This window comes from Antedon mediterranea, chromosome 3, assembly GCF_964355755.1.
Source record: "Antedon mediterranea chromosome 3, ecAntMedi1.1, whole genome shotgun sequence".
NCBI lineage: Eukaryota > Metazoa > Echinodermata > Crinoidea > Comatulida > Antedonidae > Antedon > Antedon mediterranea.
Genome location: NC_092672.1, coordinates 22948117 through 22970253, shown reverse-complemented (window position 1 = coordinate 22970253; position 22137 = coordinate 22948117). Strand labels below are relative to the sequence as shown.

Below are 22137 nucleotides of genomic sequence, written 5' to 3'. Positions count from 1 at the left end.
CTTGTTATAACGTGTTTTTTTAATGTTTTTATGCAATGCCTGGTATGTTTCAAGCACTTTTAACCGCCCACGTTTCAATCGGTGTTCAGATACTGAATTCCCCACGCTGATTTTGTACACCTTTATATCCTATTTTGTCGAATTGGCCATGATACAATTGTACAATTGTATTTATTCCTGCATATCTGGTAAGATTTTTTTCTCCTTTTATCAATTTAGGCCTAAACCTACGTCTAGAAAAGGATAGGTTTGATGACTTTGTGGGAGGACTGTTTTCGGCTTCCATTACCAAAAAAAATGCGTTTCGTCGGAAGTATGAATTGGGAGAAGAAATCTAATCGAGCAAGCCTGTCTCTACCCGACTTGTAGTCATGACCAAGTTGTATTGTTTGTGTGCGTCAAAAACAATCGAGATAACTAAACAGTACTGTATATGAAATATACCGTATATTTACGATTTTCTTGGCAGCAGAAACCGCATTTATCATTCATTAATCCATGATTTATGGAAATACTTTAAATATCCTATTCGGCTTTTCTCAGAACTGAAACTCGGCGTGCTAAATCAAACGTTATACATACACAAAGGTGTTCTATTTGTGTTTAGTATGCTGCTATTGTTATTGTACACACACTGGAATCGGTGACTGGTTCAATTTTGGATTAGTGAATATTAAATCGAGAGAATGACAACATGATAATATGGATGGGTGAATTGATTGGTACGTTGTTCCTAGAGTCGGTGCATGCTCTCAATACCTCTGGTGAGTCTTATTTCCTCTTAGATTTTACATAGTATTCGGAGTTACTTTATTTATGTGAATGTTTTACTATAATAATAATATACAGTTTAAGAGGATTGATACTAATAATTGCCTATTCGGCGCAGTATCCAAATCTCTTTGAGTAAGTATGATCATGTTATTAGTGGAGGACGCGTTGAAACTGCGACTTAGTGCCTATCTGTATGACTGTGTATATAAAGTGTTGGTTAGTAGTAATGGAAACATAGTATAGTAGGCGTTGTATTTAAATCTCTATATTGAGCATAAATAGTAGGCGTTGTATGACCATATAAATATAGTTAGGCCTAGGTGTCATATACCCTACATATACCCTACCCAAAAAAAAAAATTTTAAAAAAATGTATAAGATGCTTTTGATAACATGTGCTAATGACACAGTCGGCTTACATTTATCGGAAATATATAAAGCGTTATTGGAGTTAATACCTATACAGACTTCTCAGTTATTGAAGGCACGTTTATTTATAAGCCTATTTTTATTCGTTATGTATGTCACCGTACATGATCTGCAATAGTTATAAACAAAGTGCAAACATTCGGTGTAAATAGTTAAAATACAAGTGGATTTATAATGTGGTATTTATTAGAAATGGTGATTCTGTGTATTTTATAATACATATTTGGGACACATGGCGTTTCATACTGTCGTGGTACGTGAGACCATGCCCGGATTAATTCAATAGGGTTGGTGAAATCTGTCCATAATAGGTTATTTTTCTGTCCATAATAGGGGATTTCTGTCCATAATAGGGGACTTTCTGTCCATAATAGGGAGTAGAGGGCGCTGTTGTTTGTCCATAATAGGTAACTTTCATAATTGGCTGTCCAAAATGCGAGGCGAGTTTATTCAAAGATCTTATATACTAAAGATGTGACACTCCCGCGTTTACGCGTAACACTTTAGGAGCGTCAAATTATAGTGCGCCCCCTCGCTTAAACGAGTAACGAACATTTGCGTGACGATCGCAATATTCTTTAGAAAATGGGATTGAGGAGTCGCGCCAAAGTTTGTATGGTTAAGAAACACTGAATGAAAAAAGAAAAGATGTACTGTGCTGCAATTAATTGTAAAAGCAATTCAAAGGCCAACCCAGAACTTAAGTTTTACAATTTTCCCAAAGACAAGAACAGGTAAATTTATGTAATTAAATAAGTAGCCTACATCTTAACATAGGCCTATGCTATGTAGGGACTAACCTTACTTTACTGTGTATTCAATTTATACATATATTAATAAACTAGGCTAGGTAGGCCTATTATTAATAATTATTATTTAAACGTATGAAATGATTATTATTATCATTATTAGGCTCTACTACTAGGCTAGTACATTAGTTATATAACAGTGAAATTACACTAATTTCACTGTTTTCACTAATTTCACTGTTCCCTGGTTATATATTACTTATCCTTTAACATTTAGTACCCTTAACAAACAATTTTTAAAACTTTCAATTCAAGAAACATTTATTGACCAAATATATATCATTACAATTGTTGGCATATAAGTAAAAATTTGGTCGAAAGACTACAAGAAGCCCAATTGGCATGTCGCTGTAGGCCTAGTCCCTCTTTTTACATTATACAAATAATAATAATAATAATAATAATTAATATAAACAAATTGTGATCTTGATTATTTCATGCTTTCCGTCTCATGGTTAATATTTGCTTTCTGTCTCATGGTTATTTTATTTCGTTTAATTTAACTAGCCGTTACATACATTACAGTATATTTAACGCATGAAATAATTCATTAATAGGCTAGGACATTATGATTAGTTATAATAACAGTGAAATTACACTATTTTTATTGTTCCCTGGTTATATTACTTATCCGTTGAGTAGCCCTAACAAACAATTTTAATTGAATCTTATACTTAATATTTATGAAATTCAACCGTTAGTTAGTTTGTGGTTTTAGGTTAGGCTTAAGTATTTGATTTTAGGCCCTAACCAATTTGAAAATCAATTAGCATACACGTAGACGTCCTATAATTACGTAAACGTTAATTATGATAAAGCAAAAACTCACTAGACAATTATTAATTTACAGGTGTGCAAAATGGGCCCAGAACACTTTAAGTGTGTCCCACCATACAACATGAAAATTTGTCTCAGCATTACTAAGATTGAAGTTACTTGCATTATACAATACTTAAACATTATTATAGTATTTAAATGCTTCCTTTTTTTAGTCGCGTGGAAGCGACTCTATAGTTCACTATGTCGGTCGGTCGGTCTGTCTGTCTGTCTGTCTGTCTGTCGGTCTGTCTGTCGGTCTGTCTGTCTGTCTGTCTGTCTGTCTGTCTGTCTGTCTGTCTGTCTGTCTGTCTGTCTGTCTGTCTGTCTGTCTGTCTGTCTGTCTGTCTGTCGGTCCGGTATCACTATGCGTTTTATCGCTTTCTGACCTTATCTTGATATCAGTTTAATCTAGCTAGGTCAATTTTTCACAGTATATTCCTTATGGCCAGGAATCAATGTGGTTATGTTTTCACGGTGCGCTATAAAATATTACGCGGTCTACGCACGATTTAACGAAATCACGTTTGTAATCATATCTTCACAACCATGAATCACAATTAAATAAAATTTGGTACTCATAAATTTCAGGGCATAAATCATCATATGGCAATACAATTACGTGCGTAGCGCATGTAACGCATGCGTACGCGCGCTTAACATTTTCAAAATTTATTTTCGATGAAATAAGAGTACATTTCAGGCAATTTTAAGCGTTTACAAAATTGCCATGAGTGCGCATATTTTTGCGCGCGCACTGCGCGTTAAATGTTATTGCGCACTCTTTTTGCCCGATTTCTGTTTTCTTGACTTACTTTTCAACTCGAAATTACGTTATACGAGCACGTCGAAAGTGACAGGCTACGCACGTGTAAATAAAAAAAAAATAAATGTTTTTAAACATTTCAATATTTTTAAACATGTTCAGTAATTTCGGTCAGTATAGTTCACTATGTCGGTCGGTCGGTCTCTCTCTCTGTCTGTCGGTCTGTCGGTCTGTCTGTCGGTCTGTCGGTCTGTCTGTCGGTCCGGTATCACTATGCATTGTAGCACGCGACTTAATGGCTGTTGGCCTTGTTTATTATAGGCACACAGATGTTTGATATTCTGCTCATATACAGTATGCTGCTGAAATGAAAAAGTACATCACTTCAACATATTATTTTTGATCATAATCATCGATCAATAATTATAGTAATAAACATAATAATTATGGTGTATTTTATTAATCCTTGCTATTTTTTAAATTGTAGTTTAACCATGTTAACCACTAGGTATGTCCATGTAAACAAAAATTAAAAATTTCTACTTTTAACTACTTATTTTTAGGATAAAACATCATTTTTTTTTTTAAATTATCAATCATTTTTTTACCAAAAAATGATGTTTTACCCCAAAAATAAGTAGTTAACAGCAGAAATTTTTTTTTTTTAACATGGATATACCCAGTGGGTCGTACACTACATGATTCAATCACTTTTTATTATGTTGGTTCAGTGGGGTTTGCTATGTTTTTTTGGAGGTTTGCCGGGTTTAGCAATCATTTTTGACCAAAAAATGATGTTTTACCCCAAAAATAAGTAGTTAACAGTAGAAATTTAATTTTTTTTTTACATGGATATACCCAGTGGATTGTACACTACATGATTCAATCACTTTTATGTTGGTTCGGTGGGGTTTGCTATGTTTTTTTGAGGTTTGCAAGGGTTTGCGGGGGTTTAGCAATACCCTGTTTTTTCCGCCAAATTGGACGCCATATTGGATTCTGGCATGATAATGTCATTGTTATCGACTCGATTTATCAACTACTATGAGAAGTAGTTATTAAAGTAAGCCTCAGCAAATTTTAATCATCATAACACAACTCCAAGTTTAAAAAAAACGTGAATTTGTTTTCCCTATCCCCTATATATAGGTATTTGTGTGTGTTAATAGGCATTTGTGTGTGTTATATAGGCCAAAATTTAAAAGTGCCGTAAAAAATTTTCCCCAAGACCCTGGGATGGGGATTTTTTTTCTGACATTCTCTATGGTATACTCTATCAGAAAAAATAGAAAACAATTTTCCTATACTTTTTTCCCGCAAAATTTGTACTGCACCCAGGCTATATTGTGGACAAAAAGTCGCCTATTTTGGACAGCCAATTATGAAAGTCACCTATTATGGACAAACAACAGCGCCCTCTAGTTCCTATTATGGACAGAAAGTAACCTATTATGGACAGAAAAGTAACCTATTATGGATAGATTTCACCAACCCCGCTGATTAATTTAGAAGTTTTCTCCCCGGGTATCAAGCGTGCGAGGCTTGGCTCAAATGAATGCAATATCAAGACCAACAGAAAGACAACAAGTTGTTGATTGCCGCTACCATAGGCTACCATTTATTGTGTACGAATCAACGTTACTCGGAAAATAAAGAGAACGAAGGAAAAAGCCCTGCAAATATAAAAACAAGCGTTACATAGTTTCAATAACAGTCAGTTTATAACTTCACTTTACCACTGTATTACCACTATACTTACACACTGTGTATTCTTCGCATTCAACTAATCTTTCTGCCTTTATGTAACTGAAGATATTAATCATGTTAATTCCGCCATCCTTATACTCTCTAATTAGCTTATTTCTTTTGACTTTATCCTTTCCCTTCCAGATAAAATTAAAAAAACATCCTATTAAGTTCACTTAGATAAGCTGTAGTAGGGTTTGGCAACATTGTAAAAATGTAATTAAGTTTTGATAATATTAGAGATTTTAACACAGTTAATCTTCACAACACAGTAAGATTTCTCTTACGCCACACATTGATAGTAGACCTAATTTTACCCGTTTTCTCTTCAACATTTATTTTAGTCATTTTGCTTATTTCTAAGTCAAATGTAACACCCAAAAAATCAAAACGGCCATTATCACACAGTCAAGCCAGCTTTATTTAGTATGCATGCAATTTCCTATAATAAATTATCAGGCAATGATCCGTCTATCGTGTAATATAATTCTTTTTACTACTTAGAATAGTAACTTCAACAACGGCTTAATACTAATATATACAACACCGTAACGAAAATCACATCTTCCTGTGTTTGCAACAAAAGCTTTTCTGACGCGCAGACAGAAAAACCAGGTAGTTAAACAAAACATCACCTATATGCAAATGCGCCAAACACAATGCTCAAAAAACAACTAGCAGCAAGACACTTATATGCAAATACGCAGAACGCACACGAACAACAACTGATCCATGACAATACAAAAATCGTGGATTGTGGTAGATCATAACAAGACGCAGGGCACGGATACGGTACTACTCATACAGCAGGTATTAAAATACTATATATTTGTTCATATTTATAATAAGCTTACGGTCTTCACGTACACGGATAACGAAATGACACAATATTATCCTAATGGTACTGTCGCCTTTTACGATAATTTACATCTTAATTAGAAGTGTGTTTACATTGGGTTAAAGTAATCTAGCATATTACCATGATTGCATTATGAACAGGATATACATTTTAATATACGTCAGTGAAAATAAAGCTTGGTTCTCCTCTTGGACGTAACGTAAGTACGTAAGCGAAACGAAGGTGATTTGACCAATCACAAGCGATCACTCGCATTAGATTGTTATAGTATTGTTTAGAAAGTTCAAACTAAAAACACCTAATTAAACTTAAAGAGGCGTACGATTATTCTTTATTTATATATGTAACAGGGTAACAGGTATGCTTATACCCAAATACTTGAATGATTTATCTGCTGAATCTGACTTGAATCTGAGAAACCCTGTGGGACCCATTAAAGTAAAAGCTGGAATGATAAGTGACCATGCTATAAATAGATGAGTCACCTCATCCAAGTGGCGGGAAAATGGTCAAGAATATTTAGTGTATAATGTTTCAGTATGGGTCAGTTCATAAATGGACAAGGGATTTTGTTAATTGATTTGCATTTTTAATAGTTTCTTATCTTGTGTAACCGAATTTAAATTGATAATTACATGTGTATGACTCGAGTTAGGCCTACAATACAATCGGTCTGTAAACTACGAAATAACGTTATGGTAAATGTATATACAGTACCATCGGTTAAAAATTGTCATAGTACCCAACTGGGAATGGATGACACTTACTAGTGCCTAGCCCAAAGTGAAGGTTTTCATCTCCTTCCGACTGGTTACTAGGTAAGCATCTATATTTTTATCTCTCTTAATTTGAGAATGGTTTTACTACAGTTAACATAGTTGATTAGTTATTTGATGTTATACTAGACACAACGCAATAGTAGCCTATAGGCATACTGTCGTTAATGATACGATCACTGATGTTATTTTAAATATAGTAACACTGTTTTTGTTATATCTCCTTCCGACTGGTTACTAGCTTCAATAAAAGAATGTAACTTTTCCAAACCAAGAACTGTCTCTGTGAATGATTTTATTGTGTTGTGCCAGTGCTGCAGCTCCGGAAAATACTACGCGATACAGCTACGACGCTAGTAGTACGAACCTGTTACATTTGGTGCCGTGACCAGGATTTGCTGTTCAGCCAGGAGGAAGGGATCACTCTCAAGAAAGACTACGATAAGTGCTGATTAGTCTTTTCTTAAGTTTTAACCAGTTATTTGGAAAGATGTGGATCTTATTCAACCTTATGTCCCTGAAACTGCAGTACCAGAATCCGTTGATGCAATATCCATAGAACAACAAGAAACACCATCTATCAACCCTGCTTCTGTCCATGCATCTGTGGAACCGTCAGAAACTTCTCCTTCAACTGAGCATGATATCAGTCCTGTCGCAGTTGCCATGGATCATACTGATGATGATAACTCCTCAGGAGAAACCTTCAGAACCAACCTTAAGTCCCCGACGTTCAAAACGTGTAATTAAACCGCCAGACCGTAACGGCTTTATTTCTAAGTGGCTCTTGGGAACCCCTACACTAACATCCCATGTGGGTTGTTTAGATGTTTGATTGTTTAAACTGTATTGATTTTGCTTGACACTTAACTTGTTTTTTCAATATAATTATGTCTGAGAGAAGACAATTTTACTTGATTTTAATTTTAATCTCAATAGTTTATTTAATTTCGTTACCTTTACGGTATAATGTATCTTTTTGATCATGTTTTTTTTAACATATTTGTTTGCCATGTGTATGGCTTGTGTTATGTTGGTACGTCACCTTGTGTTTGGTGGGATTGAACCTTCGGGTAGTAATCGCAGGATTTCAAGAAACTTCTGAAGTGTAAACGGGCACTTTTCCAAACCAAGAACTGTCTCTGTGAATGATTTTATTGTGTTTGTGCCAGTGCTGCAGCTCCGGAAAATATATGAAATCCTCCTTCGAGGAAATCGTATTTTATTTCCTCGAATTGCGTAGCGCTTATGGAAATTATAGTCTGGTGAGAAAATATATTGACTACTAAACGAGGATCTCAAATGTTATAAAATATCTTTAAAATAAGGCAATATCCGTTATATTACATAAAAAAGGTTACATTTGCCTTTCAATAAGAATGTTTCCGGTCACTTAGAGTTAATGTTTTGATTTTGACACTAAATTAACCCTCTCATTTTATTTTGTGTACTTCGATGACGTCATACGATTATCATTTAACGATCATTCCGATAATTCATTTCGACCAATCACGTTAATACTATGTATAATTATCATTAGCTTTTTATTGTTCCAAAGACGATGGCAGAACTCTCTTATACATTAAACATTCCATTGTGTACGTTCCAGATTTGGATTATTTTGACCACTGTCTGCGCTTTCAAAGCTACATCATGTAAGTAGACACCATCATTTTGTTTATTTTAACTATTTAACTTAAGAATTATATTCTGAGGAAACGATGGAACTTACTTCTTATAATACATCTATGTTTCAAAATAGAAATATTTGCATGATAGGTTAATAAATCTTCTTTATAATGTTAAACAATTAACAACTTTCTTTTTTCAATTTTTTTCTTTAATAAATATTTTTTAAATAACTATTTCACTGTTGTTCTTTACAATATTACCATTATTTTCTTTGTTGTACAGTAATATTGTTGGGTGCGGACACAACTTATATGCTGTACGTACCTAAACATTTTTTTATTTTATTGCAGCACTTAAACTGACGCCCGTTGATCCATATTCGTTGGCCGGTTCCACCCTGAACTTCACATGTACGTTAGATCAAACAAAAACATCGTACAATGCCTCGGATATTGAATGGAAAGTTGACGAAGTACCTATTAATTCAGGAAAAAATACTGCCGTAATCTCAAATACAGAAGCCATTCTTACCTTAACAAACCTAAACATGACAGGTTATGAACATTGGATCGATTGCTTTATACTTGTAGAAAAACAAAATGGAAGAGTAACGACATATAAATCAACATCGTCATTAACAGTTGGTAGTAAGTTAGTCAATGGCATACATAGTTTTGAAAACATGATTTGATCCCATCAAAGTTAACGATAATTGATCCATGAAGCCAACTTACGGGTAATCATAAACGAGACCGAGGTTTAACTTGAATGTTATGAAGTCCTATAATCTATTTAATTACCGTTAATAAAAAGATATGTCGCGGCGGTGCATGTAGCAATTGGCGTGTATGGCCGCACCGTCCCAGATTAAACATGATATGTTTAAAACATTTGTTTTCGTCTTTTATTGTATGTGGCTGGAGACTGAGATGAGATTTATTATTATAGAAAACCACTCCTTACATGTAAAAAGAATCCACACAACAGATAGTTATATACCTAATTATATATTGTGTCTTTTAGTCGTGCCATCGTCTCCTACATTAAACTGCAGATCGACAAATATTGTTGATTATTTATGTACATGGGGAACGGAATTCACCGGAGTTATAAGTGTCTATACATTTCAATTTCAGTAAGTGATTTGTATTATTAATAAATAACACAAATAATTAGAATCATTGCTTTTCTCAGAAATAATAAATGTCTTATCATACCTAAAGAAATGTTTCATTACTAATACAGAATGCATGATCTTACCTCGGCTCCATCAAAACACTGCCGGATGTAGCCCTCCTCAAGCCTTTGCCATTCGTTTCTGTTCTGTGCTGGCCTAGCAAAAGTTTTTTTACTGTATTAGAAATAATGTCGTCCCTCCATCTGCGTTTTTGTCTTCCCTTCAATATGTTGCCGGTTCTTGGCTGCCATTCTTACTCTTCTCTTGTCACGGTGTCTCGTAATGTGACACCAACCATTTGTCTGTCTGTTCATCGCTCTTTTATTTAAATTCAACAGCTGCAGGTGCATAATCAAATATTATGAAAAAAGACAAAGTAACAAAATAATACTATTATGTTAAATGATTACAGATTATTGATTAAATATTGAGTATTACTGATTACAGATTATTGGTTACAGATTATTGATTAGAAATTACGGATTACAAATTACTGATTACCAATTAATGAATACCAATTATTTATTACTGATTAATGATTACAGATTACCGATTACAGATTATTGATTACTGTTTACAGATTACCGATTACAGATTATTGATTTACGGATTATTGATTACAGATTACTGATTACTGTTTATAGAATTTTGATTACTAACAATTAATATTGAATTATGAATTGTTTTAATCCCCTTAGAAACAGTTCTAATGTGTGGATCAACTGTTCTAATAAGCTAAACGACAGCACGTGCAAAGTTTCAGAAAATGATGGTAATCCAATGAGAGCACATCTAGTACGAGTAGTTGTTGAAAATATGTTTGGTACTGCCAATACAACATCCACATTTGATTCTAAGAATGAAGGTCTGTAGGCCAATATTTAGCACAGGTTTGGAAAATATAGATCATTACCATCTAATTATTTCATAAAATATACAAGCACCACAGAAGATCAAAATAATATCTAATCCCTTTTACGTGACTTATGTGATTTATCAGGCGGGGATACGGGTTTCGTTCAATGAGCTTTTGAAGTATAACATAACGAAAATCATAATTTTTAATCTTAAATAATATCTAAATTGTTTGAAGATTGGCATGACGAATAAACACTAGTAAAGTTAGGTTTGCTTTTGTGTCTCCTAAATGAACTAATGTTCAGTAACCTTAGAATGTCTTAATGATTCTGTTGTTATGTCTTTTGATGTACGGCAGACGTTACTTATCTAAATTAAAGATTCACTGAAGTAACTCTCATGGCTGTATGCACGATCTAATGGTTTCATTTTGTTGTATTTTCAGCCGTACCGTTATCACCATTAATTGATAGAGTTTCAGTGGGGGAATCAAACGTCATAGTATTCTGGAAATTACAAGAAGATTGCTATTATTGTAACTCGCTATGGTTTCAACTTCGTTACCGACGTTTAAATGAAACATGGACAGAAGAGGTATGAAGTTACAATCATTTTCACTATTTGTTTTGTCATATTTTTATCATCAGGAGACAACAAATTGTGGAATAACTATCGTATATCACGAATGTACCAACTCATTAAATTTGAATGTAGTAAAATCGGCAATAAAATAATATATATTTATTTCGTTTGTGTATAATATATATTTCAAATCGTTAAACAACATATTTGTAGAATATTTTCGACTCACTTTCTTCAAAAAGATTACGTTGTTTGGCTTCATTAAACAAATCTTCAAAATAATAAAGCACGCTTTTTAAAAGATTGTTATTCCGTTATGCAGGATTTATTTATTTTAATTTATTTATTAACCTAAAGGCAAATTACTAAAAAATGACAAGACTGTAGGTATCAGTGGCTAGATCTCAAATGGAGATGAAAAATATAATAAGCAAAGATCTAAATCAAATTTTCGGGTAGTACTTGCCTTCCATCAGCAGTGCAAGTGAAAATACTTGCACTGATTTTGTGGTAAGCTACTGTGATGACATGACAATAATAATTCAGTCATCTTCTACAACACATCTGAAACATTTGACGCTCGTGATCATACAGTTTCGTTAGAAAATTGAACGATTCTTAAACGTAACAAAATGCTTCAAAAGAAAATATGGTCATGTAGCTCCCAATGATTGACAAGGTGACTAAAAGCGAATTGTTTTTATTAGATTGAAAAACAGCATAAAAAGCAGATCATTATTGAGGAGATTACGACAGCGGTAGCTGAATATGAATTTCAAGTGCGATCAAGGTTTTCATTAGGCCTACATCACCAGTTCAGTGATTGGAGTCCAATTGTCACACTACCCAGTGAGTTTTAAAGTCATTTGGAATACGTATACCTAGTACCTAGATCGTTTCTACAAGATTGTAAATTGCATTCAATGTTCAAATAACCATTTGTAATGATTAGGGTCATTACATCCAATTTTACAGCTGTCACTATAGTGTATTTAATCCACCTCGAGTTGTATCTAACTGACTTACAATAGTTGGCTAGATAGTATCTGGTGACAGCTGCAAAATAGAGTTGTCTTTATGTGCTCACCAATCAGATCTGCATTAATAATGACCAAATGAAATTAAATATCAAAATCCTCATAATGTATATAAAAAGAACAGTTTACCTTCTCGACCAATATATACCGTACGTGACTAGAATATTTTCTTTTTTATTGTCTAAAAATAATGGAAAATTTGTTTTTGTAGTTTCTATGATCATAGACGTGAACGCCACATCATCAGAAAACGAAAACGTCTTGTCACTCCAATGGGAAACACCAAATGATGAAACTCAGTACTTATACCGCATTACGGGAACCTATACTGGACAATCACTGAATGAAAGTGTTGAGGAAGAATTAACATTGAATAACATTGACATAAATGTGCCGTGCAACAACATCACAGAGAACACCATTGTCTATAATCTAGAGCTAAGGAGTGTTCAGGCAGACACGTTTGAAGTCGAAGTCGAAGGTCCTCCAACCAGGATATTATATGAGTTCAAATGCTTGAAACAAGGTGTGTTGGCCTATGTCTCTTTATTAAACCTAGAGGGTTCGCTTGTGCATGTATTTGGAAAACACCCATATTCGGGGTAAACTTTGTTTTCATCGTAAATTAATACTTAAACAACTAATAGTAAACAATGGTTTCATTATATGGTTAAATCAGAACCAAAAGTATGCACCAACTTTCTGTATCATTGAGTACAGTAAGGAAATCATTTGTCTTCTTCTCAAAAGCTACGGTAATATTCTGAAAATTGCTCAACACTTATTTTACTTTAATGTTGGCAAATTTGCATAATCTATTTTACTTTATGACATAATGTATAACTAGAGATAGACATTATAGCCTCATATTTACCAAAATTTAATTTTTTTAGGTTTGGTGACCGAGAGACAACCTGTAACTTTGAATACAGTTGCAGTGCAATATGAGCCTGGTATGTGAATAAGCCTATTAATAAATATTACACTTTAGAATAGCACACATGTCGAGTTTAGTTGCGACAATGTTAGGCCTACTTATTGTTGTTTCTCTACTACTGAATGCTTAGAAATAGCCTCACTATTGCATATAATATCTTCTTATGGCAAATTTACCAATAGCCATGCGTTAATCTGAAAATAGCGTAATTTTACTACCTGCTTGAATAATATTTTGGGTGCATTTGTGTCATCAAATTAAGGAAGTTGCCTCTATTTGTTTAGATGTGATCGTATATTGTTCATAATCCATATAGAAAAAAAAAAGATTTTTTCTCTTGTTTTTCTTTTACAATGTTCATGTTTTCAGAAAATTTGCAACAATTCATGATATGTTGTACTTTCAGATGAATTTATCATTCCGTTTCTTGTGGTGGGAATTATTATCTTATTTGTTATGCTGTTTTTTGGAGCTTTTAATGTGTATATACGTAAGCGAATTTTCATTGAATGGCCTGAACCAAAATTCTTCAAAGTGGTAATTATCATGTCTTTATTGCTTTCAAGTTAAAGATGTATTGTCCCACTGAAAACATATTTTTTTAAATTTTTTTGTTGAATATGCCATTTTAATGTCACATAATAGTTATCTTCTTTGACAAAAAATTGGACCGAAAAAAAATGTATTTACCTGAAAAATCAGTAATTTAAAGCAACAAATAGTCAAATTGGCTGCCAGCCAATGGTTTTTGGTTTAATTTAACAATTTATGTTTGTCATTTTGTAAGTAAACACATGTTTTTTTTCTATGGAAGTGATTAAATTTAGTAAAACTACAAAATAACCTATCCAAAGTCTGATTTAATTAATCTTCATTTTTCAGGTTTTTGGGGGACAATACATTTTTAAGAGCTAGGCAGCCTAGATAATTTATTATTTATTTGTCTTCTTTAATAAGGATAACCCATGTAGATCATTCATTAAAAAATGATATTAAGGATCCGTTAGTTAAATGACGTAGATGTGTATTTCACGAAATTCAATCCACTTTGCGTGGTAATGAAATGTTGTTTAGAACCACGCATTCACTGTATTTGTCATAACAGACGTTAAATAACATGTTTAATAAAGGAATGTCTTTTACTTAGGAAATTAGCCCCGTTCGTCCGCGATCAGTAGAAAAGGAAGTTTTTGATGACTTGAAGACGAAGAAGTCGGACTTACCTACATCGTACCGCAGTTCAACGAGTTCTGATCAAGGATTTCATGAGTTTATTCCTGATTCCCAGATAGAAGAGAAAAATATTTACATGGTTGTACCGTCTATTGACCAAGTTTCACCAGTTACGAAAAGTGGTTTTATAAACTCATCACCAGTTACCACTGACAAAATGGAAGTTAAAGAGGGAAGCACGGCATACTTTCGCCTGCAACAAACAGGTGAGGATGATGCACTGCAATTGTCTCCATTACTCGTGGAAAGCACAAGAAATGTGCAGGACTCGAATCCTTACACGCCAATGACGTCAGTTTCCTTAGATAAACCACCGAAGTCAGGAAAATGTGGAGAAGAAAACGTTACAGATCCTTACTGGAAATTAGATGAGGTTCTACGTGTAAAAGTAGACAGTGACGCACACGCTGGTTTCACGGAGTTTATTCCAGTCTCTACATGCGATTATTACAGCAGAGAGGAAGACATAGGGGACTTCATTGGAGAAGACGAAATTGATAATTTTCTGAATGGTATGCCACAGACAAATGTAGAACTTTTTGAAGATGGCCATTTAATATTCTAGAATTATAAAATGTTTTAGTGTACGGTACTGACTTTACTTTATTTGTATATAAAATAATTATTTGAATTAGGCCTATATTCTGTCTCGTTAGCCACAGGCTGAATTCTAATTTCATGATGAAACATGAACTAAACAGGCGTCTCCTTCCAAAGAACTAAATCGTTAATGTTATTTTTTCCATTGACTAGAGGTTATATCCTTATGTAACCCTTTGAAGACGTGATCCGTTTCCCATACGGGGTAATTTACTCTCCCAGGACGCGAGGCCCGTATATGTACGGGTTGACTTTTGGGGGTCACTGAAATTGCACCTTTTGAGCATTTGACATTGACCTAGGTAAAAAATGACATTTTTCGGAAGGCAGAAAGTAGTTGCAGAAAATTACAGTTAAAAATGTATTTTGCATTTTTCCTAAACCTATTAAAAATACCTTATTTTAGCCTCAGTGACTTGGGGTAAAAACCTCGCGTCTTCAAAGGGTTAATCTTTATTTATAACCTAAGAAGGGTGTCTATATATAAACTCAGATCTCGGATATATATCTTAGATCTCGGATATATATGAGTTTCTATATTCATCTAGAAAACTCATAGGCCAACATCTGTGTTTTTCTAGATTCTAGAATTAGAAAACTCGGGATCCATATTATTATCCAGAAGGTATATGTCTAATCGAAAGCTCCTAAGTATACAAAGAAAATCATGCATATATCTTTATGAAACGAATTAATGGTAATGATTTCTAACTATACCATAGGTAAACTAAATTAATCTATCCTTCATTCGGAGTGTGGGCCAGGCCTAGTACTGCTGCAGTAGTATTATGATACTTTCAGAATGGATGTTTTTTGTTTGTTTTCTGTACTGTATGTATCTTTATATGGATATTTTAATCAGAAAGAATAAATGAACAATGTATATATATTATAACCTATGACGACATAATATGTAATCATTTACATTCTCATCATTGTCACAAAACAGAAAAGAACTTGGTGAGGGTAAAACTATAGGCCTACTAATGCGGTTCGTGCGGACGCATGTGTACAAACACCAACTAATGTAACAATCTACTACCAATGTAACATTAACCACTAACGTAACAAAAATCAACAACCAACGTGCGTAACAAACTCCATTAACCACCAACGTAACAGTAAAAAAAAAGGTTAAGAAATCGTAGACTTTAAAAACTGTTTCGTCATATTTTTTGTTAAGAAAGTTGACAATTTTCAAGTTCAGTTATGTTTTTTGTTGGATGAAGGTGGGTGAAGTCTAATGATGCGTTACGAGGCCTAGCCTGTGGTTCTCATCAGTCTCTTTCATTTTTCTCATCATTTCATTCATTCTACTACAACCATTTTTTATCCTGTTACTCTCCTGTACTGGTATATGGCGGATATATTACAGTTCATTGGGAATTTATATCCTTTCTTTTTACAAGTCCTATTTCACAACCTTCTCGTCGGTACGGTACCCGCTGTAAGCAGCTACTATTGCGACTAGTGAAACTGATGTGGAAAGGGCTACAGAAGAACAGGAACCCGATAGAAGGTATCTGGCGCATGGCCCACCGGAGTGTGGACACGCCCTGGCCTTATATCAATTCCTGTCTCACCTACTGTATGGGCAAATAGGCCTTCCTATGTAAAATAAGCCCACATTGAGTAAAAATAATAATAAATTAAAGGATAATGTTAATGACACTAAAACATTATGGAAAACCATGAAAGACTTTTTACCCAATAAAAAGAAACAAACTAAAACAACTCTCAATGTAAACGGTAATGAAATAAACAATCCAACTGATATTGCTAATCATTTTAATAAATATTTTTGTTCAATTTCTAATGAACTTGCATCCCATTTTAATGACAACCAAAACGATATTACCGTTGAATCGTTATCACAATTTCAACAACGTTTCAACTTTAAAGATATTAATGGAAATGAAATTGAAGCTTTGTTGGAAAAGTTAGAAATTGGAAAAGCTACTGGAATTGATGGGATTTCCGCTAGGTTACTTAAAATTGCATCTTCACAAATTTCTCAAAGTCTTGCCTTTTTGTTTAACTGGTCATTAAGATCTGGTGTTATTCCAAGTGAATGGAAATGTGCTAAGGTTACTCCGCTTTATAAAGGAGGATGTAAACATGAACTTAACAACTACCGTCCAATATCTGTTATACCTATTGTTATGAAAGTTTTTGAAAGATGCATCCATAATCAAGTTATGAATCATATAAATGAGTTTAATTTATTATGTAAAAATCAATCTGGTTTTAGGTCGTTACATTCAACTTCTACTACACTGATAGATGTATGCAATTATATATATAAAAATATTGATAATGGCTTGGTAACTGGAGCAATTTTTCTTGACCTAAAAAAGGCGTTTGATACGGTAGACCACGATATTTTATTACGTAAATTATGCACCTTTGGAATGATAAACACTGAGCTTGCATGGTTCAGTAATTATTTAAAAAATCGCAAACAATTTGTTAATTTTAATGGAAAAAAATCTGAAATTTTAAATGTCAACTATGGGGTACCACAAGGCTCAATTCTTGGCCCTTTGTTGTTTATTTATACATAAATGACTTACATGATAGTGTTGATGGGATTTGTAAAACAGTCCTCTATGCAGACGACACTGCGCTTTTTTATGCATGTAAATCAAATGAAGAGCTTACAACAGTTTTGACTGAACAGTTGGAAAATGTAAAACAATGGTTAGATAAACATAAATTAACTCTAAACATTGATAAAACCAAATACATGCTTTTTGGTACTCATCCACGTGTTAATAAAACAACAGATGAAACAGTAATTTTTGATAACATTCCGATTGAGAAAGTTGAAACGTTTAAATATTTGGGACTTACATTTGATGAACAACTCTCATGGAAAGTACATATTGATTCTATATGTGCAAAACTATCAAAAATTCTACATCTATTTTATAGATTGAAAAGTTTTACATCTCCTAAAATTATTAAAAGATTATACAATGCTCTATTTTTATCACATATTGACTATTGTTCAACAGTCTGGGGTACTGGTTCAAACGCCCATATTTTAAAATTGCAAAGGGTAGGGTAAACTGGGGTAAGTGGTCCGGTGGGGTAGCCGGACCACTTTGCATTTAAACAGGATTATATCCCTCTATTGTTAAAGCAGAGAACAAAATCAAATTTGCACAAACAAACAAATTTTGTTAGCTTTCGAATGAGGTATTGCATGCTGTGTTCCCGTTAAGAAAAATTGCTTAATTTTACCAAATATTGATTCTCAATTAGATTTTATTTCATCTAAAATCAATCCTTAGTATTTGTGGATTTTTGTGTTTTTAGTTCCTTTTATATTTGTACGATTTTAGCCTTATTTTTGGCCGATTCTAATAGTTTTTTCGTCCACTGTGTGCCAGGCGTGTGTAGGCTTGCTTGCTGTTCTTGTTCTCGACTAGGTGTATTTTAACTACGTTTAAAATTAAGAATACAAAAATGAAAGAAACTATTTGTCAACTAGTGCATACTAAAGCCTATACATAATATATTCAAACAGAGAATTGAAATAAAATTGGGACACAAGATAATTGAAAAAAATAATAAAAACCGTAAAGCCTACCTTCCCACGTTTAGATGCTGAGCCAACTACCCTGTACGTTACCGCTGGTTCTTCCAGTACTACCTCTGGGTTGGGTTGAGGGTATGGGTTTTCTAAATCATCCTCTTTGAAATCATCTGGTTCCACAAAGTGACCCAATTCCGCAGCATATATATCGTCTTCTGGTTGTACGGGGTTCCTCTCCAACATGCACTCATTACAAGACCAATCCAGGTAACCGTCTTCCATGCCTTGTCGATATTGCTCTCGCGTTATCCCGGTCCCACATATCCGATGTTGCCACCTCCCGCACTCCTCACACAACACACCTTCTTGACGTTCAGCAACTGGATCTTGGCACTCTATACACTCGTTCATGATTGATAATATTGATGATAACAGTTGAAAACTAAATCGAAAGTGACAGTTCTTGGAATATTCTGTTACTTATAAGGACTTTGCAGCAAAAATGATTTTTTAGCAAAACAAAGGTTGCTTTTTAAAAAAAAGCAAAGCGCTTGGCCGACAACACTGCTCATCTTTGTTTTAGATTTGTTATTGTATAATTTTTACATCCTTTGAAACCGAATGAAATAAAAGTATGTATTGTTTTAGTACGCAAAGCGTTCCGTCGACATCGGTATTGCTTTGTGGACTGCCTTTTGTTGTTTTTTATTCATGACGTTTTTTGTTTGTTTTTATCTCTGTTCTTTATGTTGGCGTCACAATAAATCAAATCCAAGCTATAATGTGCACATTTTACAACTGAATAAAACAAACGCAGTTTGAAACAAAAATCATTATGTAAATTTAATATAAATACTGTAATGACATTACATGTAATTTCTAGCTACAGTACTTGTACTTTAATCATACATTACAAGTTACACAGAGACACACGTTCAAGACCTGTGGATTTTATTTTACACGATACGTTATCGGTGGTACTTTAACATTTCAACATTTCAATTATAGAAAATTTACAAAATAATTGCTTTACCTGATTAGGGAACCCTAACCCTATATTGTATTTTATATATAATATAACATTAAATACGAAAAATACAAAAAAATAAACTAGTAATAAATAAAAGAAAACAAAGCGAAAATTTCTATTTAAACCATATTATTTGATCTAAACTGGTCTTATAAAATATATATATTTAACGTTCATCATATCTTGAAAGTAAATAGTTCTTGCTAAATTTAGATGTATATATATACGTAACATATTATTACTTATTAGGTGCTTTCAACGATATTACGATACTCTTTCTTTACCAATTAGCCAAGGAAACCTTAACTGAACATAAATATATTTTTTCACCGTATGAAATTTTATTATGTAATATTTATTGCTTTCCGAGAACAATACAATTTATAAAATATATAATTGAAAATAAATATATATATATATATATATATATATATATTAATTATCTATTATCTTATTTACTTTATATCTTTATTAACTTTAATGTAAATATAATGAAACAATCACAATTTTTAATCCCGTTATTTTAATTTTGGTTACACAGTATCACTTTAAAAAAAATCTCTGTACTATAGTACAGGGATTTTTTAAAATTTATGTGACAAACATTAGTATTATGACACAAGTTTAATAATAATATTTAATTTTAGCAATTAGACAGACCTACTTTACATACAGTACTTTCACTTATAAATGTGTCCAACATCACTATTAATTAAACTTGTTACGTCGTAAATTATCATAATTATTATAAAACAACGAGCACCGGCGAAAGTTAGCATTTGGCGTTCCATAGAAAATAACGTTTTTCTGGCGGCGGCTCAACTTGTCGGCGGCTCAACTTGGCCTAATCCCTTTTTACAAGGCCTAGGGGTAAGTTATATTTTCATAATTTTATTTTAAAATTAGGGTTAAGTTTCAAAATCACAGTTATTGACATTGTAAATGTTGTGTCTTCATATTAAGAGACAGATTTTATTTTGATAATTTAAATGTAAATAAACGTGATATTAAAAAAAAAATAGTTTCCACACATTTTAATATAAATATAACAAGATATAAATGTAATCCCTTAAGATTTAATGTTAATATTTTTTCAAATTTTATGTCATATTTTGGTGGTAATTTATACATTTTCCGACGCCATCTTGGATTAGGATTATTTTAGTGGAGTAATTTTTAATTTTGTTTTTATTTTAGTTAAAAACATATCAATTTAAACAGCCATGTATCTATTTGTATTCTAGATACGTATTTTTAACATAAAATTGTTTTGAAAATGATTTCAGTTATTTTTTCAGTTATTTAATTGTATTTTAAATAAAACGTCCCAGTTACCCCACGTTAGTGGGGTAGGTGGACCAGTATTCAATTCTTATATGTGTATACATTTTCTATGTTTTTTCTTGAACACCAAGTGTTTTATCACTACAACAGTAGTTTACCTGGACACATTTTAATGGAATATAATTTGTTTTGGTTCTTAAAGTAATGTTTGGTAATTGAAAGTCAGTTTTTATTATCATAATATTACTTTTCATATTAATATTTCTTAATAATTAGTATTTTTCAATTTTATCTATAGTAATGGCAAGGAAAAAAAAAAGTTGGACTCCAATGCTTGGAAAATGGAACAAGCAATCTATGCAGGAAGCGTATGAAGCAGTGAAGGCTGGCAGTTTGTCTTTGAGGGCTGCAGCAAAGCAGTATGGCGTTCCGAAAACAACATTGCAAAGACGTTTATCGGGTAAAGTGGATGTCACTTCTTCTGCATCAAGAGCAACTGTATTAACTGCAAGTGAAGAAACAGAACTAAAAAATTACATTCTACATATGGAAAGTGTTGGCTTTGGATTGACTTTAGATGATGTGTGCCGGTTAGCTTATCAGATGATGGAATTAACAGGACGACCCTCTCCGTTCAATAAATTAAAACAAAAGGCTGGATATGATTGGTTCTGTGGGTATCGTGAGCGCCATCCAGACCTTTCTTTGAGAAAACCAGAAGGTTTGTCTGCCGCAAGAGCATATATGCTTAATCCAACAGTAATGCGCAGGCATTTTGACAAGCTGAATGAATTAATGGATACCTTGGATTTGAAGAACAAGCCATCACAGATCTATAACGCCGATGAAACTGGACTTAGTTTGGTGCACAATCTATCAAAGATTGTCAGTAAAAAAGGAAAGAGAACTGTTCAGTGTAAGACAAGTTGAGACAGAGGGGAGAATGTAACAGTGCTAGCATGTGCAAATGCTGCGGGGCGTTATTTGCCACCCTTTATCATTTTTAAAGGCCAGCGACTGAGCGATTCGTTTATGCAGAATGCTCCTGCCGATTCTCTCTTTGGTGTCAGCAAATCATCATTCATCGATACTGAGTTGTTTGACATGTGGTTTAGGAAGTGTTTTGTTCCCAATGTTGGTGCTGTTCGCCCTGTGCTTCTAGTACTAGATGGTCATGCATCACATATTAGTCTTCAACTAATCAAGTATGCAAGAGAAAATGACATACATTTGTATTGCCTCCCACCGCAC

General features: G+C 33.3%; 3 protein-coding genes across 3 annotated transcripts; all 3 read left to right on the top strand.

Moving 5' to 3' along the window:
• Positions 1–688: 688 nt before the first annotated feature.
• Positions 689–10791, top strand: LOC140043718 (uncharacterized). Its single transcript, XM_072088212.1, has 5 exons — positions 689–818; positions 8516–8630; positions 8958–9254; positions 9631–9742; positions 10483–10791. Exons 2-5 carry the CDS (start codon positions 8537–8539, stop codon positions 10655–10657), a joined length of 678 nt encoding a protein of 225 aa, XP_071944313.1. The 5' UTR covers positions 689–818; positions 8516–8536; the 3' UTR covers positions 10658–10791.
• A 148-nt stretch (positions 10792–10939) lies between these two features.
• On the top strand, positions 10940–15085 carry LOC140044163 (uncharacterized). Its single transcript, XM_072088641.1, has 7 exons — positions 10940–10946; positions 11088–11236; positions 11932–12073; positions 12473–12787; positions 13155–13214; positions 13605–13735; positions 14346–15085. Exons 1-7 carry the CDS (start codon positions 10940–10942, stop codon positions 14994–14996), a joined length of 1455 nt encoding a protein of 484 aa, XP_071944742.1. The 3' UTR covers positions 14997–15085.
• Positions 15086–21186: 6101 nt separating this feature from the next.
• LOC140044162 (uncharacterized) lies at positions 21187–21673 on the top strand. Its single transcript, XM_072088640.1, has 2 exons — positions 21187–21607; positions 21657–21673. Exons 1-2 carry the CDS (start codon positions 21187–21189, stop codon positions 21671–21673), a joined length of 438 nt encoding a protein of 145 aa, XP_071944741.1.
• The last annotated feature ends 464 nt before the right edge of the window (positions 21674–22137 follow it).